A 26,500-nucleotide genomic window follows, 5' to 3' on the forward strand; every position below is an offset into this window, starting at 1 on the left:
AGATCAAAGTTCATAGAAGATGCCCCCGGAACCTTTAAGGTTTCAAGACAGTTTGTTTTAAAAAATTGGCCAAAGTCACACCTGAGCAGGAGGCGTCTTGAAGCTGTCATTACCAACACAGGCTTTTCTACTAAGTAATAAATAAATTTCAGTAAGCCTGTTCAATACTTAGTCCCAGTGTCATTCCACTTTATTATGCATAACTTAATTTATGGACTTACTTGTTTTGATTTCTTTGTATGTTTGGATTACTTGGGTTGTTACCGACATCTGGTGAAAATTTCATGTCAATAGCACCATTAGTAATATATTTACAAAGAAAAATGTTGACGTGTTCAATACTTATTTTCCCTAAAAAAAAAAACACCTTATTGAAATGCTTACACTTACATTAGAGTTGAACATATGTTTATATTTTTCTCTGTGATTTCTCCATCACACTTTTGCTCACCACTTTCATGAGCAACCTATTCTCATTTCCAAGTGTCTGGTTTGTGTTGTCAAATCAGACAGCTTTTGGCCTCTTAGATGCATGCCATTCACACTGAGGTTTGGGACAGATTTTTCTGCCCTTAATGCCGTGCTCTTGGATCTAACAACATTGTGAAAGTTACCGTTGTATTCAAAATCTCACATAGCTGTTCTATGCTAGAATTGTTAAACATTCATCTTGGTATGCAAAAACTGACTTTCTTTCTTCAATAAAGAATAACTGTTAGAGTTGTGATTTTCCATTTGTTATTTTAATATCTTTTTATAAAGATGTGTTTTGTGACAGTGGACATTTTAGTAAAACCTGCAGTTTTACAGATTCTTCATCTTTGCTGATTACTAATCAGTATAGTCTTGTGTATAAGTATGTCATTGCATGGTCTTGTCTGCTGCATTTCCTATGTTAAAGGACAGCTTAGTACTGTACTCTATAACATTCAACTCTGCTCCTCATAAAGTTAAAACAAATAAATAAAAAGATTGTAACAGATGCTTGTAGATCTCATTCAGTTCTTTCATTTGTAAACTGCTGGGAGTAAAGTCTCACAGAGCTTTGATTTATATAAAAAGAAAGATGGCTAGAGAATAGGATGTTCATTGGCCCCATCAAGCAAAAAGAAGCATAACAGGGGGGAAAAAATAAAGAAAAGTATATAAATGACTGCATTTAACGTGTGATAAATTTTGTTTTTATTTTTATGTATAGGTTACATTAGTTTGCCGTGGTTTTTTCAAGTGCTGTGATACTTGTAAATACATTTTTTTTGAAAGTCAACCCCCGTTTCTTCTAACAAGCACTGCACAAGTTATAACCACTTTAAATAAAAAAAAAAAACAAATACATACATGTCCATTCCCATATTTACAGTATTTACTACCTTTAAATATTTTACGAAATGAAATTTTAAAGGTTTACAATTTCATATAACGCTGTTATAAATGTTAACAATATGCCACATGTCAATATGTAGCATTGATATTCATTTTCTTGATTTTATATATAGTAACACAGGTTTAGGGGTGTGTCAGGTAAAGGAATGGGTCTATAGCAGTCCTAGTACAATGCTAGAGAAAAGTTGCAAAGGTAGAAATTATGCTCTTATTTTATTTCTTGTTTCTGTAAGAAGATCGTAACAAAGTCATATCACATAAGAGCTAAATACATTATCTTTGAGTGGCACTAAAACCAAAATAAGTCACTAGAAATTTTGTATTTAACTCGCCAGTCTGCCAAGTTGTTTACAGAGTTGACTGATCTAATATAATGACAAAATTCTACGAAATAGAAGTATAATGATTATCTCTACCCATTTTTTGTAGTATCTTAACTAATTTATGCAAAGAAAGGAACATAACCATCCAAGTAATGCACAGTGTCAGTTTTTAAGTGAGATAGCAGCTAGAGATTTTTTTGTGTGCCACGAGCAAAGGTGTGGGTAGAGAAGTGTTTTCCAACCATTTTTCCAGCATTGATGGTAATGAATTGAAGATAGTATTTGTGGAGTTTTAACACAAGCCTTTCTTATTGCCTTCTTTTCAGCTTGCCTTTTAGGAAGGTATTTACATTCAGGTTCCCATTTACTGTAACCAGGTTAACTTTGACAGAATACTATAAGTTCTAGATAGAGCATGCTTGTAAGCTTCTTATAATCAGATTTGCCACTCTTTTAATGAAATTAATACAATCATTTTACAGTTTGTTTCTTCAAGGTCAAATTTTTCATATTTACACAATACTATCGATTTTTTTTTTTTGTGCATGACAGTAGCACAATACCAACTGTAGTCAGTACTACATGGCACATCAAATACAACATCAGACAGTATCCAAGAATTGTTTAAAAAAAACGTACAACAGTTTGTTTGTCCAAGTGCTTCTCCCATTCCTGGAAGCATTTCCTATACTCCTTTTTGTTATCGTGTCTAGAGCCTTCTGTTGTGTGTTTTAATTTTTTCCTGGATTTCTTTCACAATGGCAAATTTACTTCACTTCAGTTTTATTTCTAATTTAGGGAAGAAAAATAAGTAACATGGAGCAAGGTTTTGCAAATATGAGAGTGCGAAGCAACAGACACATTGTTTTAGGTATGTGAAGTTGTGCAAAATCCAGTTCATTCCTGATGCTTTCATGTAGGTACCTCAGCATTCAATATACAATTATTGTATCACACAGATATTATTTTGATGGTGAAAGAAATTGCTGTAAATTTTATAATGAAGTTGCATGTAATGACATGTTTGCTGTTGCAGTGAATAGTATAGCCCATATGATAAACTGTGGGTCAGCCAGTTATCAATAAACCAGCCATCACATGCAACAGCACTGTGAGCAAGTCATCTTCCAGTGACACGTTGCCTCAAAGTAAATGAATTGTGGGTTGAGTAGGCTACAGTGTTTGTCAGTCTCATCTTACCATCATAGCTGACTTGTGCCTTTTTGGAGTGTAACTCTTTATGAATAGCAAAAGCAGCATCATTCTCACTAGTTACCCTTATTGCCATATATTTGGGAAAACTGAATATTGCCTCAAATTTCCTTTTTTTTTTTTATTTTGTTGGCATGTACAGCCACACCGAAACTGAATGTGTGGTGCCTTGTCATTTGGTTTATGTCTCCTGGCACAGCTGGAATGATTTTAACTGAAGCTTCTCTGAGCTGCCTCTGACCTATCAGCCAGGTCCCTCTGGTAGATGTCTGTTGCCAGAAAGCCATTCATTGTTAGTTTTTCTTATGCCAGTCCAGCTCAGTGCATTGTTCCAAGAAAATGACCATTGAAAGTCCAAATTGCTTATAACATGGTCATTATCATGGGAAAAAATATAAACAGCCCTTAAGTTGTTCAATTTATATACTGGTTATGACCATTTGTATAGTCTTGAAGCAGTGCCAAATAGACCATATTGTCTTAAACAATTAGGTTGTAACCAGACTATACAGTCGTGGCCAAAAGTTTTGAGAATGACACAAATATTGGTTTTCACAAAATTTGCTGCTTCAGTATTTTTAGATCTTTTTGTCAGATGTTTCTATGGTATACTCAAGTATAATTAAATGGATTTCATAAGTTTCAAAGGCTTTTATTGACAAGTACATTAAGTTTATGCAAAGAGTCAATATTTGCAGTTTTGGCCTTTCTTTTTCCAAGACCTCTGCAATTTTCCCTGGCATGCTGTCAATCAACTTCTGGGCCAGATCCTCACTGATGGCTGTCCATTCTTGCATAATCAATACTTGGAGTTTGTCAGAATTTGTGGGTTTTTGTTTGTCCACCCACCTCCTTGAGGACCACATGTTCTCAGTGGGATTAAGGTCAGGGGAGTTTCTTGGCTATGGACCCAAAATTTTGATGGTTTGTTCACCGAGCCACTTAGTTATAACTTTTGCCTTATGGCACGGTGCTCTGTCGTACTGGAAAAGGCATTGTTCGTCACCAAACTGTTCTTGGATGGCTGGGGGAACTTGGTCTCGAAGGATGTTCTGGTACCTATTCTTTATTCATGACTGTGTCCTTAGGAAAAATTCTGCGTGAGCCCACTCTGTTGGCTGAGAAGCAACCCCACACATGAATGGTCTCAACCAGAATGTGTTACAGTTCGCATGACGCAGGACTTAAGGATAGTACTCACCTTTTCTTCTCTGGACAGTCTTTTTTTCCTGATGCTCCAAACAATCGGAATGAGATTCATAAGAGAAAATGACTTTACCCCAGTCCTCAGTAGTTCAATTCCGGTACCATCAGTCTGTCCCTGATTTTTTTTGAGAAAAATGGCTTCTTTGCTGCCCTTCTTTACACCAGAACATCCCCCAAAAGTCTTCACCTGCCTGATGCCATTCCTGAGCAAGCTCACCACTGGTGGTGACCCAATCCCGCAGTTGAATCAACTTTAGGAGATGGTCTTGGCGCTTGCTGGACTTCCTTAGGTGCCCTAAAGCCTTCTTCACACCAATTAAACCTTTCTGTTCTAACTCAATCAGCATGACAGAGTGATCTCCAGCCTTGTCCTCGCCAGCACTCTCACCTGTGTTAATGAGAGCATCACTGAAATGATGTCAGTAAATCCTTTTGTGGCAGGGCTGAAATGCAGTGGAAGTGGGTTTTTTAGGATTAAGTTGATTTTCATGGGGGACTTTGTAAACTAATTGCAGTTCATCTGATCACTCTTCATAACATTCAGGAGTATATGCAAATGGCCATCATTGAAACTTTGTGAAAATGTAAATTTGTGTGATTCCCATTCTCAAATGATGGACTGATCTTCAGTCAAGAAGGTTGTTTTTACAAAAGCAGCCTTAAAATTCGGTCAAATGTGAGTAATAGAGATTTATAAAATTCAAGCATCAGTAGTTTGTGCCTTTTGAAACTTTTATTAATTTGACTTGTACATTAAATGTTACTTTTTAGTGTTATTACCCAGGTAATGTTTCATGTGAGTAGTGATGTAAACATAGAGCTCACAAGAGTTATCACAAACCTGAAATAATGGCTTACTGAGACATCAGATTTTAAGTGTATTTTTATGAATGCATGTGTAGTGATTTATTGTGAATGCAATGTTATAAATGAAAAGTACTCTATTGTATCAATGTTCATTTGTTTTTACTGTAATGTTATCTAGTTTTTCACTAGGAAATTTTTAATTTTTAAAGAACAGTTTTTTTTGTGTGTGTGTGTGTGTATGTAACCTAACACCTTTCCACAGTATCGTGTAAACAATTGTACTTTATCTCTGTAATTGTATTCCTTCTTGAGCTGACATTTCTTCTAGAAAGGCACCATATAAAACAATGATTGTTTGACAGGGGCTTGCAGTTACTTTACTGACAATGCTTGGTTTAACATTTAATATGAGAATACGCTTTCTCAGTGATAAACTAGACGAATCTGAATCCTTGGTCTTTCATCACCATTGAACACTTATAGTATGCTCTGTACTTAGTAACTAATTTTCCCCAATCAAAGGTGCAGTTTAACCAGTGAGGCAAACATGTTTACTGCACTATGACATTTCTATAGTCATTTCTATTTAATTTTGTAATATCAGACCATATTTGGGAATGTGATGAAACAAAAAGCTATAAACTTGTATAATTTTTATTTTGTGATTCATTAAATTATGTTGCACCACATTTATGTTTAAGCAAAAGTGAAAATGTCTGCAAGAGCAAGTGCATATTGGGATAATGTCAGGCATAACAGACAGCACTATTATAAGGTGACTAGCTGTGCTATTCTACCTGTCTAAGGTGTTTTGAAATATAAGTGATCAATGTAGACTTTGGTGGTAACTTTTACAGTTCACCATCTATTGGAGTTAATTTTTGTATTTTGTAATGCATGTAGTAATAAAATGTAATGCATTTTTTCAAATTTGCACATGATGCACCTTAGCACTGCTTTTGAGTCCCATACCAAATGGCATATAACAGAGACATAGCACCTGGATAGACACACACATTCAGACACTTGTTCATTGAAGTGTATTAAAAGTGTACTGTTGGTATACAATAACTATATCTATATCCTACTTTTGAGGAACAATCTTACCTAAAGATGGTGTAAAATGCTTATGATCTGTGCCATTCATTTAAGTACATCAAACCTTGGAAACTTTATTATGTTCTAAGCAACACTAAAACAGTGAACATTAGTTTAATGTGAATGGGGTGTACTGTAAGGTGTTCAACATCAGTGGAACATGTATTGTAATGTGAATGTTTTTTGTATTTTTTGGCCAGGCCCATCCTCCGCCTCATCTTCCCCAGGGCCATCGAGGGTTGTCAAAAAGAAACACTATCGTCCTGGAACCCGTGCTTTGATGGAAATCAGAAAATATCAGAAATCAACTGATCTACTGATCCAGAAGTTACCCTTTTCAAGAGTGGTGAGTTAAAAGTAAATACATTACATTAAGTAATGTAACTAATTCAAGGAGAGTGTTTTCAGGAGTGAAGCAGGTGGGGGAAATTTACTTTTGTGACTTTGGGACCAGTGGTAAAATGTACATGATTTTGTAATGTTAGTATTCAAGTTACAGCCACAGGGAATCCACAAACCAGTGTGTTTCTTTATGCTAGTCCCAAGCCTGGATAAATGGGGAAGGTTACATCAGGAAGGTAATCTGGTGTAATATTTTGCCAAATCAATATGCGGACAACAATACAAAGTTCCATGCGGGATCAGTCGAGCCCTGGGTTAACAACAACCGCCACCAGTACTGTTAGCCAACATGGTGCTGGCGGAAATTGGGCTACTGTTAGCCGGAGAAGGAGATGAAGAGTGGGGAAATGTGTCCGGAGGCAGGAGGAGAGGAGGAAAGTAAAGAGAGTGGAACTGAGGGTAGGTACTTTGAATGTTGGCAGTATGACTGGAAAGGGGAGAGAGTTAGCAGATATGATGGAGAGAAGGAAGGTTGATATATTGTGCGTGCAAGAGACTAAATGGAAGGGGAGTAAGGCCAGGTGGATTGGCGGTGGATTCAAATTGTTCTATCATGGTGTGGATGGGAGGAGAAATGGGGTAGGAGTTATTCTGAAGGAACAGTATGTCAAGAGTGTTTTGGAGGTGAAAAGAGTATCAGGCAGAGTAATGATTATAAAGCTGGAAATTGGAGGTGTGATGATGAATGTTGTTAGTGCATATGCACCGCAAGTTGGGTGTGCAATGGGTGAGAAAGAAGAGAGTGAGTTGGATGAAGTGATGAACAGTGTACCCAAGGGACAGAAAGTGGTGATTGGAGCAGATTTCAATGGGCATGTTGGTGAAGGGAACAGTTGAGACAAGGGGGTGATGGGTAGGTATGGTGTCAAGGAGAGGAATGAGAAGGTCAGAGGATAGTGGATTTTGCCAAACGGATGGACATGGCTGTGGTGAATACATATTTTAAGATGAGAGAGGAACATAGGGTTATGTACAAGAGTGGAGGAAGATGCACACCGGTAGATTACATCCTATGCAGAAGAGTTGATCTGAAGGAGATTTAGGACTGCAAAGTGTTGGCAGTAGAAAGTGTAGTTAAGCAGCATAGGATGGAGGTCTGTAAGATGACGTTGGACATCAAGAAGAGGAAGAGAGTGAGGGCAGAGCCAAGGATCAAATGGTGGAAGTTGGAAAAGGAAGACTGCAAGGTTGAGTTTAGGGAGGAGGTGAGACAGGCACTGGGTGGCAGTGAAGAGTTACCAGACAGCTGGAAAACTACAGCAGATGTAGTAAGGGTGACAGCAAGAAGGTTGTTTGGCGTGACATCTGGAAAGAGGAAAAGGAAACCTGGTGGTGGAATGAGGAAATACAGGTGGATATACAGAGGAAGAGGATGGCAAAGAAGAAGTGGGATAGTTTGAGAGATGCAGAAAGTAGACAAGAGTACAAGGAGATAAGGCGTAAGGTGAAGAGAGAGGTGGCGAAGGCTAAAGAAAAGGCGTATGAGAGGTTGGACACTAAGGAGAGAGAAAAGGAACTGTACCGATTGGCTAGACAGAGGGACCGAGCTGGGTAAGATGTGCAGCAGGTTAGGGTGATAAAGGATAAAGTTGGAAACGTACTCACAAGCGAGGAGAGTGTGTTGAGCAGATGGAAAGAGTACTTTGAGAGGCTGATGAATGAAGAGAACGAGAGAGAGAGAAGAGGTTGGACGATGTGGAGATAGTGAATCAGGAAGTGCAATGGATTAGCATGGAGGAAGTAAGGGCAGCTATGAAGAGGATGAAAAAATGGAAAGGCCATTGGTCCAGATGACATACCTGTGGAAGCATGGAGGTGTTTAGGAGAGATGGCAGTGGAGTTTTTAACCAGATTGTTTAATGGAATCTTGGAAAGTGAGAGGATGCCTGAGGAGTGGAGAAGAAGTGTACTGGTGCCGATATTTAAGAATAAGGGGGATGTGCAGGACTGCAGTATCTACAGGGGAATAAAATTGATGAGCCACAGCATGAAGTTATGGGAAAGAGTAGTGGAAGCTAGGTTAAGAAGTGAGGTGATGATTAGTGGGCAGCAGTATGGTTTCATGCCAAAAAAGAGCACCACAGATGCAATGTTTGCTCTCTGGATGTTGATGGAGAAATTTAGAGAAGGCCAGAAGGAGTTGCATTCCGTCTTTGTGGACCTGGAGAAAGCATATGACAGGGTGCCTCGAGAGGAGCTGTGGTATTGTATGAGGAAGTCGGGAGTGGCAGAGAAGTATGTAAGAGTTGTATAGGATATGTACGAGGGAAGTGTGACCGCGGTGAGGTCTGCGGTAGGAGTGACAGATGCATTCAACGGGGAGGTGGGATTACATCAGCGATCAGCTCTAAGCCCTTTCTTTTTTGCAATGGTGATGGACAGGTTGCCAGACGAGATTAGACAGGAATCCCCGTGGACTATGATGTTTCCTGATGACATTGTGATCTGTGGCGATAGTAGGGAGCAGGTTGAGGAGACCCTGGAGCGGTGGAGATATGCTCTAAAGAGGAGAGGAATGAAGGTCAGTAAGAACAAGACAGAATACTTGTGTGTAAATGAGAGGGAAGTCAGTGGAATGGTGAGGATGCAGGGAGTAGAGCTGGCAAAGGTGAATGAGTTTAAATACTTGAGATCAACAGTACAGAGTAATGAGGATTGTGGAAGAGAGGTGAAAAAGAGTGCAGGCAGGGTGGAATGGGTGGTGAAGAGTGTCAGGAGTAATTTGTGACAGACTGTTATCAGCATGAGTGAAAGGGAAGGTCTGCAAGATGGGAGTGAGACCAGCTATATTACATGGGTTGGAGACGGTGGCACTGACCAGAAAGCAGGAGACAGAGCTGAAGGTAACAGAGTTAAAGATGCTAAGATTTGCACTTGGTGTGTCGAGGATGGATAGGATTAGAAATGAGTACATTAGTGGGTCAGTTCAAGTTGGATGGTTGGGAGACAAAGTCAGAGAGGCGAGATTGCGTTGGTTTGGACATTTGCAGCGGGGAGATGCTGGGTATATTGGGAGAAGGATGCTAAGGACAGAGCTGCCAGGGAAGAGGAAAAGAGGAAGGCCTAAGCAAATGCTAATGGATGTAGTGAGAGAGGACATGCAGATGATGGGTGTAACAGAACAAGATGCAGAGGACAGAAAGATATGGAAGAAGATGATCCACTGTGGCAACCCCTAACGAGAACAGCCGAAAGAAGTATTCATGTTACAGTAACAACAACCAACAAACTGAAAGACATGAAATACTTGCCCAAAAGAAAATTTTAAATTGTGTGTGGTAGTTTTGCAATTCCTAATTACATTGTATTGCTGTTACTACTTTTTTCACATTTTTACAAGGTGCACTCAAATAGTAAGTACTGTGTGATGATATTGGAGTATATACACAGGGGAACAATAAGACTTAAACTGAAGAAATGACAATCAATGAGTTTCCCCATAGCAATGTTAAAAACATCATAAACTCTACCTTTTTAATATTGTTAATTTTATGAGTGTTTCCCAAAGCCAATGATAATTAAAGTAGCATGTTACTCATGTTCCCTAACCCACTTGTTAATTGCTAAATGCTTCTTAAACTAGCTACCTCTTATGCCAAACTTTGTAAGACAGAATGTCATGACAATGTTTTAGAAATTTTGAATGCTAAGGTTTATAACATGAGAAAGGCACTATAACAATAAAACATTATTCATATTCTGACAGGTTGAGTATTTCTAGTCTGGAATGCCTGGAACCAGAAGTATTTTGGATATTTTCAGATTTTGAAATATTTGCATATACATAGTGAAATATCATGGGGACACCTTTGATCAAGTATGGAAATGCAACCAAGCTTCCTAAATGAAAATGGGTGCATATAATAATATATCGCAGGTCTAAATTATAAAGGAAAAGAAGACTTGAGCCAAAGAATGCAGTTAATAAATAACAACAAAAACTACTTTATTAGGGTTTGAGTTTCAAAATGAGAGAGGTAAGGATAGTGAGGGACAAAACTAGTTCCAAAGATATAGAGAACTGAACTATGTATAGTCTTCCGCGTCATGAAGCTGCATTAGCTGCTGTTGCTTGTTTGAAAGGGCCATTGTGCATGGCGAACTAATAACCAAGACTTTTTCTCCATCTGCTGTCGCACACAACTTTCTCCCCTCCACGCTAGACAATTCTCCCACTCGTCATTTCCCCTTCACCACACGTCTATTCTCTCATCCCTTTCCAGGCATGGCTGATATCACTGTGCTGACTGGTTTGAGCTGGCAGCTTACACCATAGCCATTGCACCTGCTGGCGGTCATCATTTCTATAGCCAGTTCACACTATTGGGTTCTTTATCCTGCTTCATTACTGCATCACCGCCTTCATGGTATTCATAGCAAAGTTGCTGTTTTATAATGTGCAATGATGTGACAAATGTATTAAACCTCAAAAGTGATAAATATGATGTATAGACTCAATTTTAGTTCCCTTTTAAGTGGGCAAATTCTGTGTATGTGCACTGAAGAGCTTTCTTGTTTTTTGTCGGTTTATTTTGACTACCTTGAGTCAGCTTCTTGGAGAACTGGCTGACAGATCAGGAATATTTCGGCCAACTTTCACTCCTTCATTCCTGCTTTGGTGAAAGCTATGTACCAACCAACTAAGGTACTGCATTAATTTTTCTTATGATGTGGGTGTACATGCAGAAATATTAACATGTTTTTGCCAACCTGAAAAGGCAAATTGCAGCAGTATCCAGTTTTCCTGAACCCAATTACAAAAGGGTAATCTAGCAATAGTGAAGCTGCTTTTGCTAATAAAATACCCACACAAATGGAAACACCTGTGTTACAGTCCATCAAGGATTTCTGCATAATATGAAGCACCCAAAACACTTAATTGCGTACTCGTTTAACACTTCATAGACAGTTCGTTTTCACTAGTGTGTTTGTTTGGTTACAGCAGAAATGTAAACAATTGTTTTATTAATTTTTGGAAACCAGTTATTTTTCCTCCTATAATGAAATGGGTATGTAATGTGATATAAATAATTAAAACGCATAATAAATGGATGTAATGCTTAGCACAATAACATTTTAAAAACAATGGGTTCTTTCTCAATAAAATGATAAATTGTGTTTAGGTGGTGAGAAAAGGGGATAATGGAGGGACTGTAACACTCTTCCTCTCCACTTTCTTTGTAAACATTATTTATTTAGTAATGGTGCTAAAATAATAGCTCATAGCACAACACTTTTAAATAGCAACATCACCCAGCATGCTTATTATTAATTTTGGACAGTTGGGCAATTTAAACTTTGTTGGTGCATGCACTGGATGCAGATTTTAGAATATGGAGTTTCATTGTGAATAATGAACTTTTCATAGAAATATAACTGAGTAATTTTCAGATTGATTGATTGTAAATGACAAATGATTGGTGTACAGTTAAGTAGTAAAAGCCTGCAATGCAAAATAAAGGTTGAAAATGCATTGTAATTAATAGTTTTGCCACTGTAATTTTAGTCCAAATCCATTAATGTAAGGACAGCAATATTGCAATTCCTTTCCTTTGCATGCCCTTCTTGTCCCCCTCTGTGGACAGCTATGATCCTGCATTCTCTACTATACTGTATTGACAAAGAGCTTTGCAAATAAAAATATGCAACAGGCTACGTTGTACATTTTGCTTTTTCCGCAACTGCTAGGGAATTTGTTAAAAGTTGTGTTCAGGGTTTGCTGCTTACTTGGTATAGCTGCAAGCTTGACATCATCAGAGTTTATGTCTTGGAGGTGTTGAGTGAGATGCACACAAATAGCAGTATCAGTACAATTCTTCACTTTACTCTGGCAGATTTTTCATATGGCTATAGCCATTTAAAGTTCTCCATTTACTTTGTGAAATCCAAAGTGAGTCTAGAATTTACATTTAAATTGCGACGTTGCTATATAAATTATTGTTATCTGGTTTTATTGTTCAGGTTATTTACCTGTCTTCCTCAAAGACATGACCTGTATGCTTGTATGCAAACCCAAATTTTACTGATAAGGAGCATGTTTTGTAATTCAATTGATCAAAGTGTAATATTGCTGTTTTTGTCTAAGGGACCTATGTGCAGTACATGTCATGGACCAACTTGGGCTGTGTTTTAAATAGCATCCCATTACATTTATAAAAATGGGATTCATGCATTCATATTGTGTGAATCCCCACCATAGTTTTTTTTTTTTATTATTTTTAATAAAAAATACCTGGCATTCTCATGCCTAAACGTAAGACATAAAGTTGTTTCTTCTGCACAAGCTATCTAATTTATCAGATAGAATGGTTTATGTGTGGTTACACACAGTTATATGTTGATAACGGTAATGTCAGCAGTTTTTTTTAATTTAAAATCAATTATGAATCTAATGGTCATTATCTTTCAGCATCACAATAAGTAACTGAATCATTTTTTTCCCTGGATAACAGGCACAATTATGAATATACTTTTTAGTACTTCTTTGTGGTGTTGTTTGGTCATAACATTCATTAGGGACTACAAATTCCTCCAATTACTCACAATACCTTTCTGAGACTCTGTGAAGTGCCTTGAGCATGGGAAAGGTTCTATGTATATTTATTATTATTAACTGACGGCAAACAATCCTGCATAATTGCTTTTCTCCCTGCTCCATTGTTGTAAATGGTACGAGACCATTTGCAGTTGTGTTAATAGATTCTTTTATACCTTTTACCATTGAGTTATAAGGTTTCTCTGCATTTGTTCATTAACTATATAACCATGCTTACAACTGCTTGCATGTACAAGGTGTTTTTGGGGAGAGAAGATTGTGTGTTAATTTAATATACATAGTTTGATGCATTTACTGTTTGATTGTCTATTTTTTGTCAGCTATTGATATTACAATGCTTGTATCTAACTGTTCAGTAATATATGTCTAAGTAAGAATGTCTTTATACTGGATATATACATGCTCATGAACTTGAACCTGGACCACAGATCTTAACGTAAACGTAGAGCCATAATTCAAACATTACTGCTTTTCTCTCTGCATGCTAGGATTTACCTCCCACAATCATACACACACACCACCCAGCTTTTTTGGCATAATATTAAATGTAGAGAAAAAAAGAGAATACAAGTGAACAAAATAGTGGAAACCCATAACAATATATTAATATGAACCACCCAATAAGGAGTAAGGCCATATTTTGCATTCAGTCTTCCTTGGACTACTGTCTATAAAGTCCTGAGCTCTGTATAGTAGGTTTTCACACTTGAGGAGAAACGCTTCCAGTTCTTTGTGGGATCAGGATAGAAACGTGCTTCTCACTCTGCACTCTAAAACTTCCCTTAAAGGTGCCATGATGTTTAAATCTGGGATTTGGTGAGACTGTAGATGGTGTTTCAGTTCATACTGGCATTCATTAAACCACTCTTGAATTAGTTTAGCAGTACTACGTGTGTGGGAGCATTATCATCCTTAAATACAGGAACATTGTGAGGAAACACTACCATATAATGCATTTGGTCTTTAAAATGGACCAGTTTTATCTCACTGTTGTACAACATGCAGAGCATTCATTTGGTTTGATGATTCCCACAAGATGGTTGCCATAACATTCTGGATGTGCCAACACGTTTATAAGTTAATAATGTACATTGTGGGTCGAAGGCATGCTTTGCCCTTTCCCCAATCCTGACCCATCTACTTTTTTCATAAAAGTAAATGATTTACCAGGACATTACTGTCAAGTCAGAGTAGGCTTTGTGCAGTTTTAGCTGGAATGCAAGGCTAAGATAGCATTAGTCAAAAGAAATATTAACCATAAAAAAAGTATTTGCATCTTATATTGTGTATATGTATTACAGGTGCGAGAGGTGTGTAAGGATCTCACACAAATGGATTTGAAATGGCAGGCCCTGGCCCTTGCTGCTCTTCAAGAGGTAAGCTGAGACAGAATGGTAATCTTAATCGTCCTTGGGTTGTCCAAATGTTACGATTAGAGCTACTGTCTTTTCAGTGTTGCATACACTTAAGAGAATATCCGGACTCAAACTCATCAAGACCTAAGTAACACTTTATTTTAAATATCAAACAAAGTTAGCTAAGTGGAATTAAGGAACACGCCCTGAAGCTGGCGAGTGAATGAGGAAGGCCCCTCCCCTCAGCCCGCTGCGGGTTTCTTGGATTCGTGCAAATAAATCGGTACCACAAGCAAACTATGATACATAGTGAAATGAGAGAAGCTGCAAAATCAACCTGAATGTTCAAGCAAATTATAGAAAAAACCGATCTAAATCTATTAAGTAGTTCTCTCAGGAAAAGTGGACAGACAGATACTGGATTTTATATATTTTATATATTAGTAAACCTTCAAAATAATGTGCAGTTAAAGTCTCAACAGCATTCTCAGCATTTATGGACCTTAGTAGTGCCAGGTAACTATAAGAATCTTCACCAAGCAGCTCTGAAAATGTCTGCTTTGTTTGGGTCTACATACCACTGTGAGTCTGCCTTTTGTGACATGAATGTCATGAAATCAAAGTTCAGAACAAGACTGACAGATGAACATTTAAATGACTCCATAAGAGTGAACCCAAGTGTCTACACTCCACCATACACCTCTCTTGCTTACTCCATGCAGTGCCAGTCATCTGACTAACTAAAAAAACACATCATGCGTGCAACTGGACATGTGAATACTCTTGTGAATTGAAATAGTGACATGGAACAAAATGTCAAATGAATAAGTCATAACTGTGTATTTGTTATTGTTTTGTTTTGACAGCATTCATGTTTGAATTCAATAGTGTGAGAAACACTAGAAAATGTATACAGACACACAAAATGCATTTGCAGGTGAACTAAATATTGTTTGTGATGTTTTAATTCAAAATGTGAGTTGTAGACACCAACATTTTTTAAATGTTCATGCAAAACAAGCATATTCAGTTTGTTTTGGTTGAAATAAGCTATGAGAATAAACGTTGGAAAACTTGAGTAGCTCTTGGCCATTTTCATTTTGTAAAAGTACCTCTCAGGGGAAAAAAGGTTGGAGGCCCCTGGTATACTGTATGTCTAAAGGAAATCTCTTATATTTAGTTAAGATAGTCACATAAAGAGAAAGAGACGGGGGGAAAGCAGTAAGTGTTTAATCAGTTCCTCCTCAGTTTTATTCTTAAGATACTTAAGACTTTTAACGATCAGTCAAATTGTTTACATATATTTAGCACAGAATTCAACAAGTAGCAATTACAAATTTTAAATAGTAATAGAAGTGGGGGGGGCTAGATCTTGTGCTTGTCCCCACAATCTGCTATCAGAAGTATGGCTTGCTTAGTCAAGTCCTTCATGTGTTTGAGAGATTACATAGTAAGACAGACAGACAGACAGATAACAGTTTAGCTGTCCCACGAGGAATTTTAGCAAAAACAATATAGTTGAAATCGTTTGCTAAGCGATACTCAATGGATAATACAAAAATACAAAATTAGCTTTCAGGCCTGATAGCATATCACATCTGTATTTTTAGTTTAGGAGCAATGCAACAGAGCGTTTAGTATTATTTGTTGGTTTATTTTTAACCTAAAAGTTGCTGCTGGGATTGCAGCCACTGAGACGGACTTCCACCATTTGTGATACATAACCAGATATTTCTGCTGTCTTCTTTTAAATCCTCTGTCTCTTATCTAAGCCTATTCTTTCCTGTTATTAGTTATGTCCTGTTATTATTTTACTTTTTTTCTTTCTGTGCAGCTTCTACAGTATTTTTTATTTTGTTTTCTGTTATGTTTTTTAAGAACACTTTTCAGAAATGGAAACTCTTCCTCTTGCTTACTATAGTGTGAGAGAGAGAGACCCTTTATCTTAAGCACAAAGAGAGATCTAGAATACCTACTTCCCTGCAAGCCCCCTCTGATACTGGTGACCTCTGTTTATTATCATACCAGTAGACAATAGTGCTTACTCACCAATTGGTGGAGCCCCGTCTTGTGTAATAACAGAAATTCCTTTGTACTTCTGAAAAGAACCCCAACCACAGGTATCTCTGGTAGATTTTGCATTTCCACAATGCACTTGTATGCTCGACCCAGTCACCACACATTGAGGAGCCCTTTGGTACTATTCCTACATTCTGGTAGCATGCGTTGCATCCCAGTTCCTGAGATGGTGGTAAATTCTCCTTTAGGCAAGCAAGAGGTCTGATATAGTTTCTTTGTATATTTTATTTACTTGGTTTTCTGTCATTTATTGTTAAAATGTTCTAACCTCTAAGCCCTATCTATTACAGTAGACTACAATTTTGAAATCTGCAAATGCACAAAACAAATTTGCATAACACTCTCTCAAAATATTCAACCATCCAATCTGACCTCCATCATATCCGTCCAGCAGCTAGGAAACTTCTGGCTGCAAAAATGAATTAGTGGCAGTGAGGAATTTTAGGGTATGGTAGACCTGCCTAGCTCAAGAGCAATGCAGGAAAGATGGTTGCGGTGAAATAAGGGAACACCCCAGGTTTCAGCACCAAACTGTTCTGGAACATACTCCTAAATAAAGAAGAGTCCTGAGTCATTGTTACAAATGTATTCCAAAATGGACATCCATTTATTACAATTGGTGGATCCCCTTTATGTATGCGGATAGACTGTCCACAGTTTGACACTGGATAATTCAGAGTTAACACTGCCTTCACAGAATCAACAAAGAAGTGACTCCGCAAAACACAGCAGATCTTAACCACAACGGGATTGTTCAAGATTCAACAGTTTTATTCGTGACACACACCATTATACAGATACAACATGCAGTGAAATGAAAAAGCTAGCCTACTCCACAATTGTGCAAAACATAAAGAAACCCACAATAGAATAAATAATAATAAAATTAAGGAAAAGATCATTAAATTAACTAAATGTAATTTAAATTTAATTAAACTTTCAGCTGCATCCATTAGGGGTAGCCACAGCGGATCATCATCGGGATTCCTGGCAAGAGTATTCAGAGACTCCAGTATATTCAGAACTGCACTGCCAGGATCCTGATGAGAGTGTGAAAGCATGACCATATCACCCCAATCCTGAAAACCCTTCACTGGCTCCCTGTCCCACTCAGAATAGGGTATAAGGTCGTTCTCCTCACCCATCAGTGCATTTATGGACATGTCCCCCTTTACTTACAGGAACTCCTTACCCTTCATACCTCCTCACGCACCCTCCACTCTGTACACACAAACACTCTCCAAGTCGCTAGAACCAAGCTTTGCAGTACTGTGGAATGCCCTCCCTGACTACCTGAGAGCCCCACAGTAAACTGATGCTTTTAAACGAAACCTAAAAACTCATCTTTTTAGAAAGACATTTTGTTAAAGTTTTATTTTTTACTCTGTAGCACTTTGAGATTGCTTTTTAGAAAGATATTTTGTTAAAGTATAAATAGATTTTCTTGTTTTACTATTTTATTCCTACTCTATATGTTAGCAATCTCAAAGTGCTACAAAGTGCAATATAAATAAAATTTATTATTATCATCCTCTTCCTGTCCGCTGCATCTTGCTGTGTTACACCCATCACCTGCATTTCCTCTCCCACAACATCCATAAACCTTCTCTTAGGCCGTCTTCTAAAGTGGCTGAGCACTGAGTTATACTGAGCTTTAGGTTCAAATGTTTGTTGGCATGTCAGAGTTTATGATTCCAATTGGCTGAGGTTAAAGCTCCTCTTGAGTCTGTCGTTTTTTGCCATTAGGCTACATAGCTGCTTGCCTAAGTTGAGCAGACTGAATAGTCTGTTTGCTGGAGTGGGTAGAATCCATAATTATTTTAATTTCCCTGCTCCTACAGCACTTGGTATAGATGTCCAGCAGAGAGGGCACTTTAAACCTTGAGATGCACTCTGCTGAACATACAACTTTCTGCAGGGTTTTGCAATCTTGGACTGAGCAATTCCCAAACCATGATCTGCAACTTTGTGTTAGGATGCTGTCTATGGTACCATTGTAAAAAGTTTTCAAAATTATTAGGGAGACCCTGAATTTCCTCAGCCACCTCAGGTGATAATGTCACTGTCTTGCCTTCCTGACCTGAGTTTGTGTGTGCTGGGTCCATGGTCCTTGGTGAGGAACATACCCAAGTATGTGAAGACTCTCCCTCTCCACAGGAACTCCATTTATGCTGATCGGGCCACAGATCTGCTGCAGCTTTGGCCTGAAGTCCACCACTAGCTCCTTGATCTTACAGGCATTCAGTGATTCAGTTATGAGCTTGGCACCATACTGCCATGTTCTCTACCTCATCCAGATAGACCTCTTCATCATTGTTGGAAACAAGCCCAAACTTGTCATTGGCAAACTTAACAGTGTTGTTGGAGCTGTGCACACACTTCTTGAATACACAGGAGAACCATCCCTGAACATGGAATCCCCTTAATAACTTCATGTAAATTGTTTATATTTTTATTCATGCATACTTTGAAGAAACTACCTTTCAGAGCCTATGTTTCTTGCTTACTATATTCTGAGATGGTCATGAAGTCCTTGTAGCCTTTTAGGTAAGAATAATATTGCAGCATGGATCTCCAGGAAAGGCTAAGATGAAATTGGGCATCAGAATGAGTCAAAGAGCCTGTCTTTGTAAATTAATACATCAAAAAATATATGTTCCATCCAACAATTAAGGCACCAACAGATGTGATCTTCTATACCAATAAAAGGCAAAGCCCTCACTGACTCACTCATCACTAATTCTCCAACTTCCCGTGTAGGTAGAAGGCTCACCCCATCTTCACTAAATTTAGTAGGTGGCTTCCCTGCGCTAACCGAAACCGATGTACGTACTTATTTTGGTGGTATGATGCCACTCTCACCTGCCATATTGAACTTTCCAACGTCACTATTTCTCCAACTTCCCGTGTAGGTAGAAGGCTGAAATTTGGCAGGCTCCTTCTTTACAACTTACTTAGAAAAGTTAAGCAGGTTTCATTTCGAAATTCTACACGTAACGGTCGACAACGTCCGCCATGTTGAACTTTCTTATTTATAGCCCCATCTTAATGAAATTTGGCAGGCGGCTTCCCTGCGCTAACCGAAACCAATGTATGTACTTATTTTGGTTGTATGATGCCACTGTCGGCTGCCATATTGAACTTTCCAACGGTCTTTGTTACTTATGGGCCCATCTTCAAGAAATTGGGTATGCGGGTTTCCAACACTAACTGAATCCTACTTACATACATACAGTGGTGTGAAAAACTATTTGCCTCCTTCCTGATTTCTTATTCTTTTGCATGTTTGTCACACAAAATGTTTCTGATCATCAAACACATTTAACCATTAGTCAAATATAACACAAGTAAACACAAAATGCAGTTTTTAAATGATGGTTTTTATTATTTAGGGAGAAAAAAAAATCCAAACCTACATGGCCCTGTGTGAAAAAGTAATTGCCCTCTGAACCTAATAACTGGTTGGGCCACCCTTAGCAGCAATAACTGCAATCAAGCATTTGCGATAACTTGCAATGAGTCTTTTACAGCGCTCTGGAGGAATTTTGGCCCACTCATCTTTGCAGAATTGTTGTAATTCAGCTTTATTTGAGGGATTTCTAGCATTAACCGCCTTTTTAAGGTCATGCCATAGCATCTCAATTGGATTCAGGTCAGGACTTTGACTAGGCCACTCCAAAGTCTTCATTTTGTTTTTCTTCAGCCATTCAGATGTGGATTTGCTGGTGTGTTTTGGGTCATTGTCCTGTTGCAGCACCCAAGATCGCTTCAGCTTGAGTTGACGAACAGATGGCGGACATTCTCCTTCAGGATTTTTGGTAGACAGTAGAATTCATGGTTCCATCTATCACAGCAAGCCTTCCAGGTCCTGAAGCAGCAAAACAACCCCAGACCATCACACTACCACCACCATATTTTACTGTTGGTATGATATTCTTTTCTGAAATGCTGTGTTCCTTTTACGCCAGATGTAACGGGACATTTGCCTTCCAAAAAGTTCAACTTTTGTCTCATCAGTCCACAAGGTATTTTTCCAAAAGTCTTGGCAATCATTGAGATGTTTGTTAGCAAAATTGAGACCAGCCCTAATGTTCTTTTTGCTTAACAGTGGTTTGCGCCTTGGAAATCTGCCATACAGGCCGTTTTTGCCCAGTCTCTTTCTTATGGTGGAGTCGTGAACACTGACCTTAATTGAGGCAAGTGAGGCCTGCAGTTCTTTAGACGCTGTCCTGGGGTCTTTGTGACCTCTCGGATGAGTCGCTCTGCGCTCTTGGGGTAATTTTGTTCGGCCGGCCACTCCTGGGAAGGTTCACCACTGTTCCATGTTTTTGCCATTTGTGGATAATGGCTCTCACTGTGGTTCGCTGGAGTCCCAAAGCTTTAGAATGGCTTTATAACCTTTACCTGACTGATAGATGTCAATGACTTCTGTTCTCATTTGTTCCTGAATTTCTTTGGATCTTGGCATGATGTCTAGCTTTTGAGGTGCTTTTGGTCTACTTCTCTATGTCCGGCAGCTCCTATTTAAGTGATTTCTTGATTGAAACAGGTGTGGCAGTAATCAGGCCTGGGGTGGCTACGAAATTGAACTCCGTGTGATACACCACAGTTAGGTTATTTTTGAACAAGGGGGCAATTAATTTTTCACACAGGGCCATGTAGGTTTGGATTTTTTTTCTCCCTAAATAATAAAAACCATCATTTAAAAACTGCATTTTGTGTTTACTTGTGTTATATTTGACAAATGGTTAAATGTATTTGATGATCAGAAACATTTTGTGTGACAAACATGCAAAAGAATAAGATATCAGGAAGGGGGCCAATAGTTTTTCACACCACTGTATATACGTCTATAGCCTGCAGCTCGGTCACCGTGTGAGGCGGCTTTGGGTCCCCCATCCCCACGCCTCCCACGTTGTTGGCTGCCAGCCTATATAAGGCCCTCCGTCCACTCCGGTCTCTACATTCCTTTCCTTACTTCGCTACAGGATTCACGTCTCCCTGCTGATAACTACAGCCTTTTTATTGAATCCACGGCTTCTCCGCTGTTGTTCGTTTATTACGTTAATAGTTATTGTGTAGGTATTTCAGACTTTCTTCACATTGTTCATGTACCCATTTCCTTTATCGTTCCAACCGTACCCCCATTAACAAGTCTATCATGGTGATCACCATCAATCAAAGAACTGTCACTTACCGAGTGCTTTCCATGTCTGGAGATGGCACCTGCCTTTTCCATTCTCTTTGTTGCATATTTCATGGCCATATCAGGCTCACTCTTGATATCCGGAGGAACATTGTGTCTTATGTATTGAATGACTGGGACATGTTCAAGGTGTGGACTGATGACGGTACAGGAGATAATTATACTACACAGGATCACTATAAGAGTGAAATGCTTAAGCCCTTTACCTATGATTCTGCATGTGAGTTGATGGCTGCCGCTGAGTTATTCGGTTGTCGCTTTCAAGTGTACCGAAATGGCCAAATATTTTACACCTTTCGACAACCGCCAATGCCTATGAAACATCTTAGATTCACAGGTGACGATTTCAGTAGTAGACACTTTGATGTTTATGAATGTTTAAACTCTCAAAAGCTGGATGCGACGTTATCGATGAAACCGGTTGTATGCTTAGAACGCTTGATAGATGCCGAATGTCACTTCAACACAAGTCCTGCAAATACTGTCGTAATTGAAACAAACCATGAAACTCAAACCGATTATGACAGCAGCAATCCAAGCTGTGAGATTTGAGACAAGATTACTTTTCACATGGCCAACTGTACATTGCATGCTTTAAGAGTAAGCTCCGCGTACAGCTTGGTCATATTAAAACCCGAGGGCCGAACTGACAATGTGGTATACAAAGAGATCCTTAAGAAATAATTATTGGTATATTTTCCCTCCGTTTTAAAATGTTTTAATTTTCTTAATAAAAATTTTAAGGCAGTACTTCGCCGCTGCAAAGCGCGGGTATTTTGCTAGTTAATGATATATTTCACATAGCTGTCGCAAAGTAATTTTGGCCTGCATAATGCTATTTCTTTTAGTCTAACTGTGTTTATTACAGTTTTCTTGCTACCACTAACATTCACACTTTGGCATCCTGTGAGTCATGTAGTAAATTTCAGAACTGAAAGCTCTTACATTTGTCTTTGGCTCTGGTTTCCCAAATTATTCTTTGCCCTGCACCCCTAGAAAATGCAGTAAATGTAATATCACATTTGAAGACAAAGAAGTCAAATTTCTAATTTTTGAACCACAAATTGAACTACATGCAGTACTGAAGGTAGACAAACTGAATTTTTAAAAAAATAAGTTTTTAACTCCATGCCTAACATGTAAAATAAGCAATTTTACCTTTATAAATCTCAGTAATTTTGTAAATGTGTTCCCTGTGAAGCTTAGACACTCATTTGACAACCTGGTAGTTGGGGTATCCTGCAGAACATCAAGTGCTGCAAGGAAATGACACACAGTCAAGGGGTTTGAGGGATTGGAAACCCTCATGATGTAATGGGTGCTGGCACACCACTAAGCAATGAAAAACAGTCAACAAGCTTTGTCCCCCAATAACACCTGCACTGCAGTTCAAAAACAGATGTGTTCTACAGTTAAAATTGCTGCGCTACTGCCAGGATTGCAAACGGGAGAGTTGGCCAAGTGTAAGCAGCAGGTGTTGCATTCAATTCAGTCCCTTTTGTCTTTCCCCCTGGCAAAAATGTCAATCAGACCTCAAATTCAGGGCTTGCTCTGGAATCAATATAAGACATCAACTTCTCTGTAGATCATTGAACGGTCCAAAAATTCACCTTTACGAACGCTCCACACACAGAAATGAACTTGTAAGAACACACATTTCTGTGTTTCATTTACAGGGGACAGTTGTGCACACAATGCTTGATTCTTTTCATATCATAGAACAGGAGCACTAATTAATAAATTACCTACAAATGATGACACACTGCAAAACACTGATTGCATCATGATAAAGCTGGACAACTTACCACACTCAATTTTGGCAAACTGCGACACAGCCTTCCTATTTGTCACACCCAAGGTTGACAATCCCTGATCTATGGCATGTAGAAGAGAAATACTCTAAAACTTGTCCATGCAGAAACTGTCTATGCAGTCGAATTCAAGGCTAAATAGGTGAAACGCTGACATATTTAAGCATTCATAGAAAGTTTCAGACTAGAGTTTATCTGATGCACTTTTAGGAAAAACAAAAAATGTCAAAGGTCTGAAACACATTTATTTAATTGGTGTATGTGTGTGCACACAGTAATGTTTAATGATTACATTGTGAACTCCTAATAAGAGTAAATTAGGCTGCATCAAACTGTACATGCTAGAATTCAGATGTCAAAAGAATGGAATACCTCACTTTGTATTCTCCTCCTGTTAATAGTGCTATTAAATTTTTTCAAAGGAAACACACATTCAGTCAGTTGTAAAGGTTAATGTTAACTAACCAGCAACAGAGAAATGGTTAAGGAGAAGAGTTTACCATATCTGATAATTAATGGATATGCTAATTCACATTCTGGCTGTTTGGCACAGTGAGCCAGTTGGAAAATGAAAATGGCGAAAAAGCAACACAACATTTAAAAATAAAGCATATATAGTACAGTTTGCAATATATTGTAACACTGGCACTTTTATAGATGTGTTTCACCACACTACATTCAAGATATTTGTAGGAAATGTTAGGTTTAATTTCTGCTAAGGATAAAAGCATATATTATATATAATTTGTATAATAATAATTATTTCATGATCTTTGTATTCAATTTTGAACATTCATAGGTGCCTTATTTTCATGAATTTGCTTAAAAAAATAGAAAATTTGGAGGATCCTTCATCTTTTGCATTTGACTTGCAATGTATTTTAAAAGAAAGTTGTCTTTCTCTTAAAGAGTATATAAAGCATTGTATCTAATGTATATTGCAAGTATTAGCACTATTTTCCAAAATATTTTTTATTTCCTCATATCCTCTGGTTTTGACTATATGGTCCGCCCTAGTTGAAGATTCACAGATCTTGACCGAAGTTACTTTCTGCCCAAAGGATGCCTCTACATTCCTGCTAATCAGACTGTATTTACAGCACAGGTGGGAACATCCCATTCCACCAGAGAACACCCCAAAACCAGAGGCAGTCAATAGATGAGTGTTTCTAGCCAAAAACATGAAACAAAATAACTCTGTTGTTCACTGTGTGGGGCCAGTATGCTGTAGATTAACTGTTTACACTCAATTTAAATTATTCTCTTTTATTCTTGCTTTAGCTGACTAAGAGAAACATTTTGACTTGAAGTCTAACAAATCATGTAACATGTTTACACTCATAAAACTGTTGTTAGAGTGATTGCCAAAAAGTATAGTCTTATATTATTAATACCAATTAATTTTCTTTTCTCATAATAACTTATTGGTTGCTATATATCTCACCATTAGACTCCACCTTTTTTTTTCTGTGTAGAAAATGTTATTCAAAGTTAAAGTTGAGCATCAGAAAATTATTTTGACATCCTTTACCATGTCATTCCATATTAATAATTATTATAGCAATTTGGTCTTATCACACAGCCTAGTATGTGGCTTTGATATTTAGGGCAGTATATTAATATATTATATATGGTTCAGGTATCTTCATTTAAAAAAAGAAAAATCTTTCCTTCAGGCAGCCTTTTAACATTCTCTACCCTCATTCTCATCAGTTTAAACAGTGGTGGCATTACTAATTTGGTTTTCATATTTCTGTTTTTAAACTTAGTTTTGTCAGTCAAGGTTAGACTGCAGAAATGAACTATGAACTACCAAATATCGAACATTATTTATAATATTAGAAGTTATCACAGGAACTGGAAGAAAAAAATAAGACATCTTGCGAGGCATAGTTTGACCAAAAGCCTTGACTGAGTTCAGAGTGAGGTAATAAAGCACCTTTTCCACATCATTTATCTATGACATCTGGCTGAATGATGTGACAGATAGGGGTCGCTGTTGACCCCTGAACCCTCTGGCAACAAGTTCAAACACCAGGTAAAACTCCCAATAATTTATTTTTACAATAATGTGCACAAAGCACCTCCACTATTCTCAATAATTCAATAATAATAGTAACAACAATAATCAATCACAATAAATCCTCCTTTCCTCCCAGCAGTTCCGTCGCCCTTCCTCCCAACTCGGCTCTCTCTGCTGGGATCTCCCACTGTCCTTTTATACTCCTTGACCCGGAGGTGCTTCTGTCCCTCAGTCCACGTGATTTCATAGCACTTCTGGGTCAGGTGGAAACTCCTTTTTTTCTTAAGCCCGGAAGTACTTTGTTTGTTCCGTCCTCGTGACTAGGGAGTACTTCCGGGCTATATGTAAAATACAACTCCCTGTCCTTCTCTGCAGCGTGCCTTCCTGGAATTCGGGGCAGTTCAATGTTGCAGGGAGGACTCCATCCAGTGGTGTGGTGGTATTGGCCAGGATAAACTGCCGGCCATATACCACAATGACAGTAATAAAATTAAACCATTCACCAACAACTGTTTGTGTGATCCTTTAGTTTTGTGGGGAGAAGCTAATCAAGGACTTAAACTACCCTGTAAAGTGACATTAGCCTTTTTTTTATTATTATTATTTTTATTCTTATTATTATTTTCAGCAGCAATTCCATCAGTGTCCTAATGGTAAACTCCCATAGTTTATCCTTAATTAGTCATGTGTTAATGCTTATTGGTTATTACAGAAACCTTGGTATTTGCATTAGGACTACTGAAACTTGTTATCCTGTTCACTTGTGTTACAAGGTTCTGACATTACTAAAGTTCCGTTCTGGGTTCTGAAATGGCCAAAGTGAAATGACTTTTTTTTTTTTTTCTTCCTTTCAAAGTAAAGGATATTCCATGTGACATATTGCCAAGAAACTGAAGATTTTGTACATAGGTGACTATTACTGTCTTGAGAAAAGAGGGTAAATTAGATCTAACTGGAACAGAAAAAGTAGGGGAGGGCCCAGATGGACAACTGCATAAGAGAAACATGCACTTTACAGGTCCTCAGTTGTCTTCTTCAC

General features: G+C 38.1%; 1 protein-coding gene across 2 annotated transcripts in view; it reads left to right on the forward strand.

Annotated features, from left to right (window-relative positions):
• Positions 1–26,500, forward strand: part of LOC120539070 (histone H3-like centromeric protein cnp1) — a 47,197-nt gene that overhangs the window by 17,279 nt on the left and 3,418 nt on the right. For both annotated transcript variants that reach the window (XM_039768799.1, XM_039768798.1), the window contains exons 3-4: positions 6,230–6,375; positions 14,289–14,363. In XM_039768799.1, the coding sequence (XP_039624733.1) occupies positions 6,230–6,375; positions 14,289–14,363 (221 nt within the window). The remainder of the gene's footprint in view (positions 1–6,229; positions 6,376–14,288; positions 14,364–26,500) is intronic.

The sequence above is a fragment of the Polypterus senegalus genome, chromosome 11 (assembly GCF_016835505.1).
Source record: "Polypterus senegalus isolate Bchr_013 chromosome 11, ASM1683550v1, whole genome shotgun sequence".
Lineage (NCBI taxonomy): Eukaryota > Metazoa > Chordata > Cladistia > Polypteriformes > Polypteridae > Polypterus > Polypterus senegalus.